Raw genomic sequence first — 17,123 nt, forward strand, 5'->3', positions numbered from 1 at the left:
AATAAGAGCAAATAAGCCAGATTTTTTTGTCCAGCATCTTACAAACCCATCTGGAAGTTAATGGCTAATGTCACACTAAGAGTCAGCTGTTTTTTGTTTGTTTGTTTGTTTGTTTGTTTGTTTTGCAGACTTAGTTGTGAGTAGAGATGAAAACCAACCTGTGACGTGTAGCCGGTCCCCGCTGACCTCGATCTTGAGGAAAATGCGGCCCCGACGCTCGGTGTGGTCTGTCCCGCACAGGCTCGGCACATTGACCACACACTGCTTGTGCACGTTCATGTCACAGGCTGCAGGAATGCAAAAGACAAAAACAAGCAACTCAGCTTACAGGTGAGTGCGATAACATGATTCCTGCATGTGCGATCTTTTAATTATTTTTTTCCACCAGGTTCTTTCTCCCAATGTTGTAAGTTGAAGGAAATCCATTTGCTGTTGAGATAAAATGGGAGAGTTGAGTACACGAAGAGAGAAAGTTTGGTTATTTTTAAATTTGTCTGGGTTTAATAATGTTCATGCAATTTGCAAAAAGCTGCAAGGAAAACTCTCTGCCTCTTAGGAGGAAGTACAAAAATAGTTTGAAGGGTTGATGTTATGAGAAAGAAATGAACTAGGAAGCTAAACCAAAGTAGTTTAGAAACCATAAAAACAAATTTTAGCTTTAATAAATCATAAACCTGCAGTCGGCAAACATCAACCCTTGTTTCGTACTTTGGCTTGTACAAATTTAACTTCAAGGCCAATAAAAAATCTTCTATTTTGGTAACTTTAAAACACAGCACCATTGACAGTGCATGTGGATGTAATATTAGTGATAGGTCAACTTTTGCATATTGATAAATATGCGAAACATACAAATCTAAAAAATAAATGTCTGCTAAAATAATAGAGAAATTCTTGTGTAACAGTTAAATCAAATACTCATTTCACAAAATGACATGAAATTACTTGTTTCATTTTAATGTGCTGTGTGTTCTTTTTTTATTTTTTTTGCAATCTCTCTATGGTAAAATTAAAGTATAATAAAAAAATTGAGAGAGTACATTCCATTTGTAAGGGAGCAAACATAAAAACACAAACCCCACTGTACATGACTGCAAAAGTTTATCAAATCAAAAATATCCCCAGATTAGTAAATGTTTCAACCTTCCTCAAGTGACAGCTGGAAGTTATTCCCACACGTTCTGCATTATGAGGCGCTTGTGATGCAATCATCTCTGCTGCTGCAGATCAAATCTGCTGACTGTTGGGGGAAAATTGTTGTTGTTCTCAACATTTGCCAATATTTGTACCCTGGAAATGCACAGGTGCAGGCAATCCACACTGGGAGGTTTTCCAGCACAGGCTCGGATAATTGTTGCCATTTTATTTTTTCTTGTTTCGGTTTGACACAGCAGATATTACTATGTAAATAAGTTTATTCCTCATTTAAAGCTCATCTACAGTATTTACATCTTATCCTGATCACATTTCTTTGTATATCCATTTGTCTTGACGTGCTAGGAAGAGAAAAGGAGAGACAGAATGTGTTGAAGCAGATTGTAATAGCCCTGGTCTCCTCACGTTCATTTGTTCCAGTGTGCTCTAATCACCATATATGATTAGGGCACCACTGGAAGCCCATAGATGGATGTGCCACGTATAAGGAGGAGAAAGGGAGGCAGGGTGATAGATGAGGATGGAGCTGCAACAGATGAGAGGACAGGAGAGAAGAGGTACAGTGAGGGACAGAAAGTGAGAGGAAACTGAGCGAGTGATGAAGATTTAGCACACAAGGTTCCCACAGAGTATTCATGTGAAAACTTCAGACTGATTCCAGAAGGTTAGAGAGTTAGGTCTTCAAACACAATGTGGAAAAGGCAGAATAAAGGATGCAACTGACAAATAAGTTATATTTTAGAAGGAAGAAAAGAAGGCAGGAAGGACACAAGTGTGAAAACAAGGAAGAACATAAGCCTGTTTATCGTAATGTCACGGCATCACAATCGGAGAGGTCAAAGGTGGATTTGTTGGTGTGTTTTGTATTATGCTGAATAACTAAAGTGTGCTTGAGTTTAAGGTTACAAACTGAAGGACATTGTATCTCAAAATCCCAAAGAAGCAAATCAACCATGACTGTCTGAGAACTGTTCTTTTTCCTGAAATGATGTTTTTTTTTTGTTTTGTTTTTTTTTGCTCAACACATACAAAAGTGTCATAGGGTGGGGTTGAAGTGGTGAGGAGATGACGCAGAGAACCCAGGTTATGGTGAAGATGAATTTAATGATGAATGTAGTTCACATAGTCCAAATCAGGCAGCACGGCAGGAACAACTAGCACGCAGCTAAGCACCGGTAGCAACTGACAACGAAGACTAAATCAACTGGAACTGACGTCGACACAGGACTTAACCAGTACAACTGGGAAGACGGACAGACAGACGCAGACTGCAAACATTGGACAATTGACAAGGACCCGACGAGGAACACAGACAACAGGTGGGTATAAATACACACGGGTTAATAAAGGGAATGAGACCCACCTGGGGAGCAATCAACGGGGAGGACAGGACAGAGACTCACAGGGAAACAGGAACACATTGAAAAACTCAAAAACACACAGAAAACCACGGATCATGACAAAAAGTAGCACTTTTGTCAAAAAAGTCTGGAATATTTTTCCCAAAAACCTTGAGGATCATCAAGATGCGTTTTAGTGTTAGATGGGTCTCAGGGTGGTTTTTTTTGTCACACAGATTTTGGCCTTGAAACTCTCCCATGGATGCCATTTTTTACTCTTGTTACATCGTGAGCACTAACCTTAACTGAGGTTGACAGCGCTTTAGATGTTGTTCTGCTGTGCCAGTCACTTCTGGGAATAATAATTACATATACTGGAGTACCAACGTCTTAGTAATGTGTTTAAAGCCCTTTGTAGGTTGATAGATGTAACTTTTTTCCTATTTCATGTTGCTAGACCAGGCCTGCATAATTGATTTCTTGTTTTTACTAGTCTGATAGAAATTACTTCTGAGTTGCTAATAAAATTTAGCCAAAAAAGTTTACCTATAATTTTACAAAGGGTACCAATTACATTTTCTCCCAGACACAGGCTGTCTAATGGACGAATGAAACGTGATTTTTCTATTCATGAGGGTTATCTTTCTCTGGTATTAAGATGCATTTCATTACAAGAAAAGAAATCTATAGTGAAGAAATACTCTCACATCACTGTACATATGGGATATTGTTGATGGAAAGTGTTAAGTCCAACAAAAGGTCCTTGTGGAACACCTGTCAACAGCTTCATTTAAAGATATTTCAGGATTTTGTATCAGCTTGATCAGCTTAAAAATAAAGAATGGGGAATAAATGGGCAAAACCATGACTTCGGTTCGAGAATTGAGGACGTTCGGGTAGTTTCACAATAGCCGAAGACAGTGGAGAAAAGTCAAAAGTGGAGAGTGTGTGGGAGGAACGGGATCACATAAAGGTCTCCGTGGGGCAGAGCGGTGAATTCTTAGTGGGCTGCAGCACCGGGCTATTCCCATCTGTTCTCATTAGGACTGGCTCAAGGAAAAGCAGTGCAGCATATTCAACACAGGTGCACCCACACACACGAACAGACACACAGATGGAGTAACACTCACTGTCACATTTCATCCCCTGGTGGATCAGTCCGTACAGCAACGATCCACAGTGGTCACAGAACGTGGGGCTGCCGTATGTGTGGATCTTGAACTTATGCTTGCTTCTGGGGTCCTGGGGGGAAAATTTACACGAGACAAAAAGAACAATTGAACAAGATATTATAAACCTGAATTAGGGTTCAAGTAAAGTCTCAAAAGACTCACATAGAGAGCTGTTTTCATCCCTGAAACCACATGGCGAGCATGACGTAAAAGGAGACTCCCACAAGGATAACAGGGAAAGTTAAAACTGGATTGAGGGACTTTTACATATAAATGAGCTCCACTTACATTCGGTTTCTCAACACACGAGCCCGAGGAAGCCTATCAGCACCAGCTTGCCAGAATTTCTAATCTGTTTTTGCGATGACATTCCCAGAGTGGTGCACCAGCAGCAACGCATTTTATATTTACCACCTGTGACAGTTTCCCCTCAGATGGGGAGGGGAGCAGCTTCCGGAGTGGAGACAGAGTGCGGTACAGCAGCTTTAGGTTTAAAAGCAAGCCTGTGTTTTTGAGGAAGATTAAAGCCTAGATGAGAATATGCAGTTCTGTCGTAACGATTTTTGGTCCACATTAATCCTGACTGAAAAACAGGAAGCATTGAAGAGAACATATGCTAAAAAAGTCTTCAGAAAAATAAGAGTTTGGGAAATACAAATGCATTGTGTGAAAAAAATATCCAGGAACGTGGTTCTTTGTATTTTATGAACACATCAAATAGAAACAAGTAACACAAACTATATATAAAAAAGGGAAAATATGGTGATGTGGGCAAATATTACTTAATTTACTTAAGAAAGGAAGGAAGAAAGGAAGAAAGCATACATTCGGCTACACAAAAACAAATATTCAGTGTTTCAGAAACATTTGCTATAAAATCCGTTGATCAGCATGGCTTAGTCTCATTTGCAATGGACCGATTCATACATTTTTCTGCCTGCACTGTGTTAGCTGAGGTTAGCTAATTTCTGCAATCACTGCAAAACAAACATGGCTCTAATTAAAGCCCTGCAAATGAGGGTGGATAAACCCCCATCAGCGTCGCCTCCATCATGCTGAACTGTGTCAGAACGGCTGCATGTGTAATTATACAGGCCACCGACTGAGTAAGAAAGCCTACGTCGCTGAAAAGGGCCTTTTTTTTTCCACAAGCCGGCTGCATTAGGTAAACAACATGATGTCAGAGAGTGGGACCGAGGGATGGTAGAGGAGGAGACGTCGAGGGAATGTCAGCGTTTTAAAGAGAAAGGACTTCTGAGTACTACGTTTTGACAGATAGGGGTATGAGTCAGGAGTGTGAGGCTCTCTGAAAACTTTTATTAGCATACTCTATTTGGGAACATCTTATTTTTTTTACTCTATTCCCCCAGTATTTGCTTTTAAGTGTTCATTGTGGTCGTGCTCCTTCGACCACAGTTTTCCCTCATGAATCGTATTAACCAAGCATTTCATTTTGGGAACGCCGACTTTCGTTTAATCGAAACTTGATGAGTGAAATGTGTCCAGTTGGGGGCCTGAGGAGCAGAGGACAGAGAGTCTTTTTTTGGCTTGTGTTCAAACATTTCTTCACTCACTTGTCTAAGTAACCATGAAGACCTAGAAACTTTTATTGCACTGTTTATTGCAACGTTGTCTTCCCTTCACATTCAGTAACTGTCTGTTTTTCTGCTTTTGGTCTTGGATAAAATGAACCGTGAGGAGTTAGTTGTGAGTCTTCGACAGGAGAAAAATGCATTTTGAGATACAATCTTTGCAGAGCCCAGGGCTTCAGCATGTGTTAGAGTGTGCATGCCAGCATGCATTTTCTTCAGAATTTGTGCTGGAGCTTTTATGTTTGGGAAGACATTTAGAAAATGCCAAATGACCTGTATGTCATTTAGATATTACAGTGAAAAAGGCAAATATTTTGTACTAACACATACACAACTAAGTATACAAATAAATATAAACGTACAAATTTAGGAAAGTCATTTTACAACCAACTGGTGGTTCATAATTGACTTTCTGAGACATTTTTGTGGTTAAACTCAGCTTCCTCCAAGAAAATTGACAGCTATTAAACTGTTGCAAATCCCTCACTGTTTATCAAGCGTTTGCATACAAGCTCCCGTGTGGCTTTATGAACACATATTTCACTAGTAACCTAAAAAACACATGTGGTTTTAGAACATAAAAGCATGAAACCCCTATAGCAACAGCCCATAAAGTAAAACAATGAATCTGTTAATGGATATAATTTGTGAATAAGCACAGAGCTCATGACACACTCGATAGCACACTGTGAGTTGTGTAAGTGGCTCATAATGCTAGCAGCTTACCCATAAAAACTAATCTACAGTTTTACACAAATGGGAAAGCTTCTTCTGTGCAATGCACACAAAGCAGGGAGCGTATGGTGAAAACAAAACAAACACAGTTCAGGTTGAAGCAAATAAAGAGACGGTAAACATGATTATTGAACAAAATGATCTTCCTATTTATGCAGATGCTTTGCAAATTCATATATTTGTGTCAAACGCAGCGACTGAATGACATTTTTATCTTAAATGTGTTTGTTTGGCTTAGTGGTACATTTTAATATTTACGTGTTAAAACCTTCAGTAAATTACACAAGATCCTCAGTGAAACTAGCCGGGATGTTGCCTTACGCCACTCCTCTTGATTCTCATCTACCTCCAGTGTTGTGTCTGGGATTTGTCCCATTGCGATGGATTTCTCTTCTGAAATACTGAGCAATCAAAGTCGGAGCAACAGGAACGTTTAAGGCATTAAAACCATCTCTTTTGGCTCTGCACCTCCCTCAATGCAGTGGGGAATGATTGTTCACAGAACAGGCGATTTCTGGTAAGCTTCATAGCATAGTTTCTTTTATGATAGAGCTTTATGATAGAGCTGGTGCATTTTATACCTGACAGCCAAACTTTAGTGATTGGATAAAATCAATTCAGATCATTTGAAACAGCCCTGGTCCAGAATCAGGGCTGTTAAACTAGCATCATAACGCCTTTTTATTCATGCCACTTTATTGAATATAATCCCTTTCGTTGTTCTTTTGAAACTGTTGAACCCTATGAACACAAATGCTCAGAACAGAACATAGTTTACTTCTTAGAGGCATTTTGTAAACGTTCAGTCATCCATCAGTGGAAAAAATGCTTTAGGGACTGAAAGGATAAGAAGACTGGAAGAAATGTGCTTCTGCTGTGGTGTCAATTTACACACACTACTATTATTGTTTGTTTATCTGCAACAGTTCTTGACTGTTTAATACCACCTAATCACGAGTATGAATGCAGCGACAATGCGAGCTACAAACACATGCCTGCAAACCGCTGCAGTGTCACATTAAAAACAACTTCACCTGAAACGTCCTTTCAATGACTCAAACACAGGGCATCACGCTGTGTGGGTAAGATGCTAGCAGACAAACCTGTGACACGGTTTGCACTGAGGCGAGATGATGAGCCCTGCGAGGGAAACAAGGGCCACATCATGCAGAAGAACGAGGAAGAAGTCGAGCACACTGACTCAAACATTATTCAGGCTAATTTTACTCAGGCGTCTACAGATGTGCCAATGTGCTATTATCTGTCAGTGCCTGATAATTAGACATTATTAGCATAAAGAGGCAAGTTAAAGATTTATGTGATGAGGAGATATTATCTAAAGCTGAGTTAACATCTGCTTCATGGCTGGATGAATGGATGAGAAAACTGTAGATACTTTTTTTTTTTTTTTCTGATTGCCTTTTCTAGACCTATCCAGTCTGTGAGTGCTTGAAGCCCAACATCACATGAAAACTATTTCCTTCCTTAATAAAAACTCTTTACCGATAAATGTAAAACACTGGCAGCAGGAGAGGGTATGCTTCCAATGAGTACAACTGAGATTTAAAAAAGCGTGCTTTTGCAACAAAAAGAAAAGAAAAAGAAAACAAAAACACGCTCCCCAATCAAAGGCAGCCCACTGGAAATTAAATGAACTGCATGTGAAGACTGCTGCGCTCACCATTTTCCTCCTCTTGGAGATTTCAGAACAAAAAAAAATAGAAAAATATGTGCGTGCACTGAGCCAGCAGTGTGCCCTGACAGCTAAGACGGATGTTTTGAGAATACCTTTAAACTGAAGCTGCTCCGTTTCTGCTCTTCAGCTCTTCTTTGTGTGGGATTCTGAGCTGCTAATTTGACAAACAACAGATCTCTATAAGATTTTCACCTTTAATCATATGAACAATTGCGGGTTGAAAACCTGAAGATATCAGTAATGGAGCTAAATCAGCACAGAACACCCTCTGTGCAGCACACATGAGCTTAGCACATGTATAAGAAAGGCAATTTGAATACAGTTATTTCACAGGTCAATGACCTCTATGCTGATCCTTCCTCAAGTGCACATCTAGTCTCATTTGGAAATTAGAAAGTAGAGAGACAATTGAGATTCAGCTTCTTTTAATAGACAAAACTTTCAACAGGCGACACAATTAAAAAAGTGTTTTAAACTACTGTACTTTTTTATGCTACTCAGTTAGGTCTGATTTTCTCTTTCTAATTTATTCTTTAAATACAAACAAAACTCTTAACATTGTCTATTTGCAATAAAAGCTGAAGCAATCAAGTAAGAACAAATAGTTTGTTGAACAAGATAAATGGGAAAACAACCAAGGACTCTGAGTTGAGCCTGATTGTATTTGTGCTCTAACTTTTAAAATTTGGTTTTCTACATCGTCCTGAAAAAAAAAAACCCATCTATCCATCCACCTTTTACATGTTTCCACTGATATTTTAATCATTTATCTTTGGCGTAAATTCAACACCATAATTGTCACTTCAAAATGTTAATATTGTTTACAGTTAATGCAAAGATTAAGGTAAAATTCACATTAAACTTAAATCTGACATGCACATGAACATTTCTGGGCTTAATTACATGTAAAGCCACTCTGACCCGCTGTCCAAATCACCTCGTCAGACTCGGCCTTGAGTTTGCACAAAATTCTTGAGGTGCAGACGTTGTTAGGCAAACTTTTCCGCTGTTAGAGTAGGTCAGAATGGCCCGGTCAATGTCCGGACCTTAATCGAACAGAGGATGTTTGCACGACATGAGAACTGATGTTCACAGAAGCTGTGCGTCCAATCTGACTGAGCTTAAGTTGTTTTGGAAATGCAAAATGGTCAAAAAAGTAAGGGGCACTGGTAAAAGGTGGTGTCAAAGAAAACTTACTCTGGTGGGCTGAATAAGCTTTTCAGATTTTTATTTGCAAACATGTTTTTCCATTTCCTTCCACTTCACTATGCCGATCCATCACCCCACATCCCAGTGAAATACATGTACGTTTTTGTTAAAAAGTTCAGACTGTTACAAAGCACTATGTGCATTTCACAATCAAGTCACTTTGTGATAAATACATGTTTGCTAAATATCATGCCGAGGTGTTAAATAATAAAAAAAAGAGACAGATTAACAAAAAATAAATTCATTCATTAATTAAAAGATGAGGATCATGGTGTGACTCTGTGTATTTGTGTCAAGAAAAAAAAAAGCCCTTTGGGAAGCAAAGTGAACAACTGAATAGTTGCCATGGAGATAATGGGTTAGAGAAAATGTAGCAATAGATTGAGAGTCACTGGAGAAAAAGGAAACTGTGAGAACAAGAGGAAAATCACTGAGTGGCTTTACAGCATCATGCAAGTCTGCAGACCAGCAGTTCTAAGACAATAAGAGAGCCACACTTATAAATGAGATGATAAAAGGAAAGGAAGAGAGGAATGAAGATCAGACTGAGAGCTAGATACATGTGATGAAATGCTGCCTTCCCTCCAGGCTGAAGGTCAGCTGTTCGGCTGAATGAAATGACTAAACGGGGTTGTTTTTAGCCGAGAGGATCCTCAGAAATTCTCTGCTGGTAGCGCCGACCCAAAACAACCAAATGCAGTCAGGCTCACCCTTCAGCCTCAACCGAGTCTCCAAAAGTCTGACGGTGAAGGGCGCAAACTGTCTAATATGCACTCAGTGAGCAAAAAAAAAAAAAAAAAAAAAAACGCAAAGCAGTTTGCCTGGATGTTTTATATTTACATCAACTTTACTTTGAGGGAGAAAAAGATTTAAAAAAAAAGTGAGAGGCTTGTTACACAAACTGCAAGAGATGCTGAGAGAGAGTGATGTGAAAAGAGAAAGACAAATGGCCTAAGTTTAACAGATAAAATGAAGAAAGCAGAGTCGAAGAGCTGGAAACGGGAAAATGACAAAGATGGACCTCAGGGATGAGGATGTGTGTGTGAATGTGTGTATGTGGGTGGATAAGTACAGGTGGCGTCAAATCTACAACCCAAGAGTTGACACTCTTTCAGCTAGCCATTGTGGTTGTCAGTGAACAAGCCCACAGTGTAGCTGAGAGAAGAAGGCGTCTTTTGATTCATTCCAATCAAAAGATTTGAGGCTAAAAAAAAAGCCTCAAATTAAAGCTTGTTGCCAATCTAACATAATAGAAGTTGTAGCAACAAGTCTTTTTCTTAATGTAGCAGCTTTCAATATCTAGAGACTGACATTTTTTCCTGTTCTTCCCAGATTGGAGAGTTTCTGTGAAAAGCAGTTTTCCAGTCCTGTTAGGAGATTCTCCTTTGAATTTCATTTGGGCTTCATATTAGTCATTCCAGTACTACAATATGCTTTAATTTTAACTACTCCACTCCAGCTAAAGCTGTACATTCCCACATTTTCTTCACGTCTGACTAGCAACCATGTCCCTGCAGAAGAAACATCCCCACAGCATGACGGTGCCACCACCACGTGTCACCTGTGGCATGGTGTTCAGGGTGATGTGCAGCGTTAATTTTCCTCCACATAGTTTATAAAGACGTTGACGTTTTTGGTTGTGAAAAAGTTCAGACAATGTAAATACTGTTGCACTGTGAAATCAGCTTCCACCACTTTTCTCCCACAGGTTTCCTGTGTTCTCTACATGCGACAAGCTGTAGACAGAACCTCTCCCAGCTTTCGTTCAACAACAGTGTTATATCTTCAATAAAAAAATAAAAAAAAGTTTGAAGATAAGTTTCTAACATGAGAAAAAAAAATGGAGAATTTAAAGGGAAAATTTACTTCTGTAAAAAATTGTACATTCGACTCATCATCTAGCTTGATTTGCAATGTTACAGCTCAAAGTGTTTAATGTCAAATGAGATCACACAACCATAACTCACCAGGACACATCTGTCATCCCTTTTCATACGCAAACATGGCTGCACACACCCAGCAGGTGATTCAAACCCAGATTAGTGTACACAGCCACCTGAGCCCATGGGGGAGTTTTGTTTTCACCCGTCATATGCTTTGCTTTGAGCTGGAAATCAGTTGTTTGATGCTGACATAAAAAAAAATAATAATAAAAAAAAGAAGACAAAGATGGGAGAGCTGACATTAAATATTCTAATACAGTACAAATAAAGAGTATATTCAGTGAAAGCTTTGCATTGCAGAAATGATGGAAGCTTTGAAATGCCTGTAAGTTAAAAGCAGCCTGGCCTTCGTTCCACACGTAAGAGGAGAATTTAAAGGCGACGGCTGCGACTGTAATGTAACTAGATTCATCTAAGCTCTCAAACAATGACTGTAATTACACTTGAACTGACAATTTAGTAAGCAAGATGACATCTCATTCTCTGTCCCTCCCCACCTGCAGCCTCCTTCATACCATCCATCTAAAGCCATTCAATTAAAGGCAGATCTAACCACTGGAAACACTCGAACTGACGAGCTTGTTTTCGTGCTCAGAGAGCCTCCGTGTTTTAATATTGTGCCGTTTCTAGCCTCGCTGATGTTATCTGAAGTGATGGTATGCTTGTGTGTTTGTGTGCTTCCGCCCATGGCCTGTATGCCCTCCTGGCGGCGAATGTGGGCTCCTTTCGTCTGTTGTTCGTTTTGTGCCCTTTCTGATTTCCATGCCTTTCCGGTCTCATTAGTGAATTAAACATCAAAATGCATTACGATATCAAACACGGCATGGCCATACATGCAAATGTGTCTCCTAATGCATGTGAGCAGACCAAAACAGAATATAAATGAACACGAAGCGGTGCAGGGATTGATTAAAAAAATATTTTTAGGATGTTGTCATTCGAAAAACAACAGGAGGAAATGCTGAGATGCTTTACTTAAAAATAAATTCTATGGTTAAAGCTCACTGCATTTTATTAAAAACGAGAATCCAACATGTTACTGTGGATGATAGAAGACGTGGTAAGGAGGCCTTTTTTTGTTTAGGTGTGGAGGAGAAAGTAGGCATCTAAAAGTTGCAAGTTGTTAGCTCTCATGGACTGAAGTTGGCCTTCTCCTCATTTACAGTTAAAGTGTCATTTAAGTGCTAATTATTGAGAGGAATCTTCTGTTGATTGCCTTTATTGTCTGATTAACACCCTTGCCATCACTCTGAACAACATTCTCACACATGATGCGACAGCTCTAATCGTTCTCCCCTGTCGTGAGCAAACACCAAACCCCTTCAGCCAGCAGGATGGCAGACAGCTGCTGGACAGGTGAAAGCCTGACTAATGACAGTCACAATGTGGAGAACTGCTGTTGCAGGAGCTTTTCATTTTCTTATTAGATCATCCACAGTCTAGTTTACAGGAATACAACATGGTTGTGCAGCTGAAAGTGCCCTGTGCGATAGTTGCAGTGGACACTGATGCAGAGCTGAAGGATCACGAAGACAACCGAAGCACTGTGGAAAGGAGGAGGCACTAAAACAGCCACAAGAACGTCAAAAACATGGGGAAACACTGAATATATCACACAAACAGACTTCAGTCCAACAGATCATGACAGAAGTTCTTTTACATGAACAGATAATATGATATATTACCTTGTGTTTCTGAATTAACGTCATTCACAATCATTGTAATGTGCACTTTTCAGTCTTTTTACAATATGCAATAATGCTCAGGAAACGTTTCCTCTATGTGACCTATTCATGCAGGATATCACAAAAAAGTTCTTCCTATTTTTAAACAAACAAGTTAACTTCATTTTAATTTAATTCACAAAGAGATACTTGTGAGTTATCACTCAGTAAGGTAATACCGTTATTGATTACAGCTTTTAAGAACACATTAGGTTTCTCAGCAAACTAAAATCATCATAAGACAAATAAAAAATGTTTTTTTTTAATACCAAAATGACCTCATAGCTATCAAGCAGAAAGTCACAAACACCATCCATGAGAAGTTTAAACTACAAAAGACAATTACTAAAGAAGCTGGGACCCCAAAAAGTGCTTTATCCAAGGACATTTGTTGGAAAATTGAGTGGAAGAAAAAAATATGGAGTGCACAAGCAGTTAGCATGTGATGTAAGGCCTGTTTATAAGTTGGAGGGGGCAGGATTGCACGAACTTTGTTTTTTCTTGGTTGTATGCAAAGTTTTTAAGAATACTGAGATGCACCCGCAATAAGTTGCTGCAAAATATAAGAGGATAAAATATCTATGAAGTATTTTAAAACAGATTTAAAAAGGGTGGACATGAGTAGATGGAAAGACAGATAAATAAGATAGAGTTTGCAGAGTGTAGGTACTTTCTGAAACTATAAAAAAAAAAAATGGATATCTGACAGGCACCAGATGACTTGCACCTAATATTAGCACATCAAACGCCCCTCACAAGTCTGATCCCCGACACTTTCCTGACAAAGCTGCTACAGAATAGCCTCTTTATGGCTTCAAGTTAAGATATTATTATACGATATGACCAGGTTATTTTTACTTTGTTATCCACTTTTTAATGTTGCTGCTTAATTCATACACACTATGCACTCATGTCATTCACTGCCAGGAAAAAAGACAATCTTTGTATTTTATTAAAAAGTTACGGTTTGAAAACAGTTTATACTTCTGCCTACCTCCTTTTTCAAAGAAATAGTCATGCAAATAATGGTGTATGACGTTTTGAAATAAACTACTACACAAAAGTGCGGTTGTCTCAAAAGATTTTTTTTAGGACTCGTTAAAAACAGGAAGTGCAGGAATCCCTTGGTTTGCGAGCAGCTTACAGTAACCCTCCGTCTCGTCGTCCTGTTGTTGATTAGAGATTTCAGTCAGCTCCGTATCATCACAGAAGGAGGTAATATGTCCTCGCCTGCTGGAATCCCACATGCTCATCCACCTCTTTACACCCAATCTTTCCCTCATTAACAGCAGACCCATCGCACACTTATGATAGTAAATGATGCTCATCTCTCCCTCTGCCCACACTTCACGCTACTGCCATCTGTTTTGGAGGTGAGGGACGTCAAAGTGGAGAAAAAAGGCTAAAGTAACCATAAAACTACACTTAAGTTAAGGTTACTGATAAAGAGATACTGAACTGAGCAGACGCAGGTGTCGGGTTGTTAATCCCTCCCCGTTGCGCCCTAATTAGGAGTCGAGGAGAGATCTAGAGTTGGGATGCATTCAGACTGCACCTCTGAACACACCCTTTCATCGCAACCCCGCTTTCATGATCAAACACAGCCTTTAATTAGCCTGACTGAGATATGAGGTCTGCTTTTATATGCAAGTACTTCGATGTCTGGTGGCCTTTGTCGGATTTATTAATACAAAGGCCAAGCGGGGGTCTTTAACCTGTGAGAGTGTGATCACTTCCTGTTTACCCCACCCTGAAAGTAGGGGTCTGATGACGGCTGCCGCTTTCGCTCTCAGGTAACTTGAGAGTGAAGTTTGAATCTACCAGGATCAGAGGGGAACTCTCTTATAGAGGTTTTTTTCTTTATTTGCTAGCACACACTCTGCAGATTTCATTATCACACTAGGAACAAGTAAGCTTGACAGTTGGAGTCAATAAAAATATTTCAATCTCACATGTGAGATTGAAATATCTCATATTTCACCTTCTAAAAGCAACATTTTAGTTTTCTGTGGAAGGACAAAACACGTCTCCAGAGTTCATGTTAATATTTTACTTCTCAGGCAGAAAAAGGTGACATTTATTTGACTAGTAGTAGGAGTATAACAGTATTTCTCATCAAATTGAAGCTAATAAAAAAATAAAAAAATAAATAAATAAATAAAAGACAGAAGTGGAACTAGCACATTATTTCAGAATACTGTCATACAGAGAGCCAATGATCACATAGTCACTGATGGAACCATGAACTTTCTCCTGAGCAAGCACATCCAAAGTTTAAAGGTAGGCCTAGTGTTTATACCCATCAGCTAATGATGACATAAACAAATGAAGGGGTCATGCTAGAAGTCTCTACTAGTTGATTTTTAACCTGTAACATAACGACCACTGGCTGAAAGAACATTTCTATTTCCAGGGTAGGCTCACTTCTTTCACAAACACGTGCACCTTTTTTTTTTATTTTTGTTTCAACCTTAAACGTTATTATCAGAGCTAAATAGTACAAAATTGAATCCAGACCTTCTACACTTGTCTTTTAGGAAATGCCAGACGAGAGGAATCCACTGTTTTCCTCTGCTGGTTAAAATCATTTACACCGGATAACTCCTGGTGTGTCACTAAAAAGAAAATCCTAACATTATTTACAAAAAAAAATCCTTAGAGTTAATTAGACAACTGAAAGAAAACACCGCAAAACTGAAGAACAGAGAGCAAACCAAGACAAGCAGTTTCTGTGCAGGTGGAGCTGGAAATAATGAGTCCAGAAGCACACATGCAGAGAATAATTGATAGCTAAGAATATCCATGAAATAATTGCTCACTTTTTTTGCTGCTTTTACGCCCATTTCAGTTCAGCGCTTAATATTTAAACACACTGTTTTACTGGAACCGTGGTCTCCATTTTACAAGAACAGAAGCTAACTAATTAAAAAAATGCAAGCCATCATTAAAGTTTGAGGAAAGAAAAAAAGAGAAAGGAAGCAAACTTCTAGGCTCATCTGTCACCTGTTTTCCTCAGCAGCTCTTTTTTTTCTTAGCCCAGTTTCTTCAGTGTATTTATTAAGGTTTTCTCATCCTAGAGAAGTGGTCGAGAGGCTGTTGATGTACCTGTGTGTTAATCACTGTGAAATGGGTACAGAAACCAACAATGAGGACAAGTCCCAGGAGGCCTTCTCAGGTGGAAACTATATTTAAGCGACGCATAGTTTAAACCCTGATGTGAACATCCATAAAGGGTAACAAGAGTGAAAAAAAGCACCAACATCAAATATGATGCCAAAGATTTCTATGAAAGTGCTCCGACACCATTCTATCACAAATGGGGATTCATAGTTTTTACAAAAAATATATATATATAAAAAAAAAATCTCATCTCTGAATAGTCCCCCTGCAGCTGAACATCCTAAAAGAGATATGAACAAGCCATTAAAAAATACTAAATTACTGGCCACTGCTGTCATGAGACATGATTCAAGTCTCACACACAAATCAATGTGTGTCCATTAGTAATGAAACACAGATATGTTTACTTTTCAGCAAACTCTGGATATTCTGCTTGCTCTGCATTTGTCCCCTCACTTTTAAGAAAAAATAATTGACTTCAACAGTTCACATGCATATGTGGTTGCTCTGCATGGCGTCATCCATCGGACAATAATCCTATTTCTACAAGTGCACAATTTATCGACGCTGCAGTTTACCTATAAGTGTCTGAGCCGAGAGGTCTTCCTGATCTGTCCTCTACAATGTCTGCTGAGGTCAACAGTGACACATAGGAGGTTGTGTACAGTTTGATGTGTGCAGACAACATCATCTGTCTTTTTTCTGACAGTTGAGGTTTTGGGGACTGGCAAAGAGTCCGTCCAGCAAAAATGAACTCCAGTTTGTTTGTGCAACAGTGTTTCGCTTAATCAATAAAATATTCTTAATATTCTAGTCATGTATGAGTGGATGTTAGGTATGTGATATTGAGTTTCTGTGTAGAGCTTGGTTGTCAGTCAATCCTTACATCATGTTCCACTTTTGCATGTACAAAATGGTCTTGACGTAATTAAATGCAACTGAAAGTTACTGTGTTAAATCAAATAGTTATCAATATTTCAATCCTCTCACATAATAACCTGTTTCTTAATAGTTATTACAACCAATATACACGGTAACTGGACCAAAAGCAAATTTCAACTGAAAAAAGGCACAACAAGGTTGTTTCAATAGCACAAAGCTCGTCGTTCCCAACGGCTTAAATCTTTAAGCCTTTCGTAAATCCTATATCTGCCGCGGTGATGAGTGTGAAATGCACAGCTGCACCTCAACAAACAAATCCCACAATGTAATAACCCCACCTATAGTTGCACATAAGAGTTGCAAGTAAAAACACTAAAGAGATGGTGATCCTCAGAGACAACCTGGGGCAAAAAATATGTTTGAAAGACACTTAAGACATTTGTTATTATTTTAGCAAGACAATACCATACAAAAAAATAAAAAATCCAAATTCAGCAAAATCAGTTTTTTTTAATAGCTAAAGAATGGCTTGCAAACAGTGAACACATGCTCATT

The 17,123-nt window shown here is 38.9% G+C and overlaps 1 protein-coding gene across 3 annotated transcripts in view; it reads right to left on the reverse strand.

Moving 5' to 3' along the window:
* prkcab (protein kinase C, alpha, b) overlaps nt 1-17,123 on the reverse strand; it is a 110,503-nt gene that overhangs the window by 34,637 nt on the left and 58,743 nt on the right. For all 3 annotated transcript variants that reach the window (XM_015048230.1, XM_015048221.1, XM_015048239.1), the window contains 2 exons: nt 3,626-3,737; nt 159-287 (listed from right to left, as the gene is read on the reverse strand). In XM_015048230.1, the coding sequence (XP_014903716.1) occupies nt 159-287; nt 3,626-3,737 (241 nt within the window). The remainder of the gene's footprint in view (nt 1-158; nt 288-3,625; nt 3,738-17,123) is intronic.

Source organism: Poecilia latipinna, unplaced genomic scaffold, assembly GCF_001443285.1.
Source record: "Poecilia latipinna isolate Pla-1442-1.1 unplaced genomic scaffold, P_latipinna-1.0 Scaffold42, whole genome shotgun sequence".
Taxonomy (NCBI): Eukaryota; Metazoa; Chordata; class Actinopteri; order Cyprinodontiformes; family Poeciliidae; genus Poecilia; species Poecilia latipinna.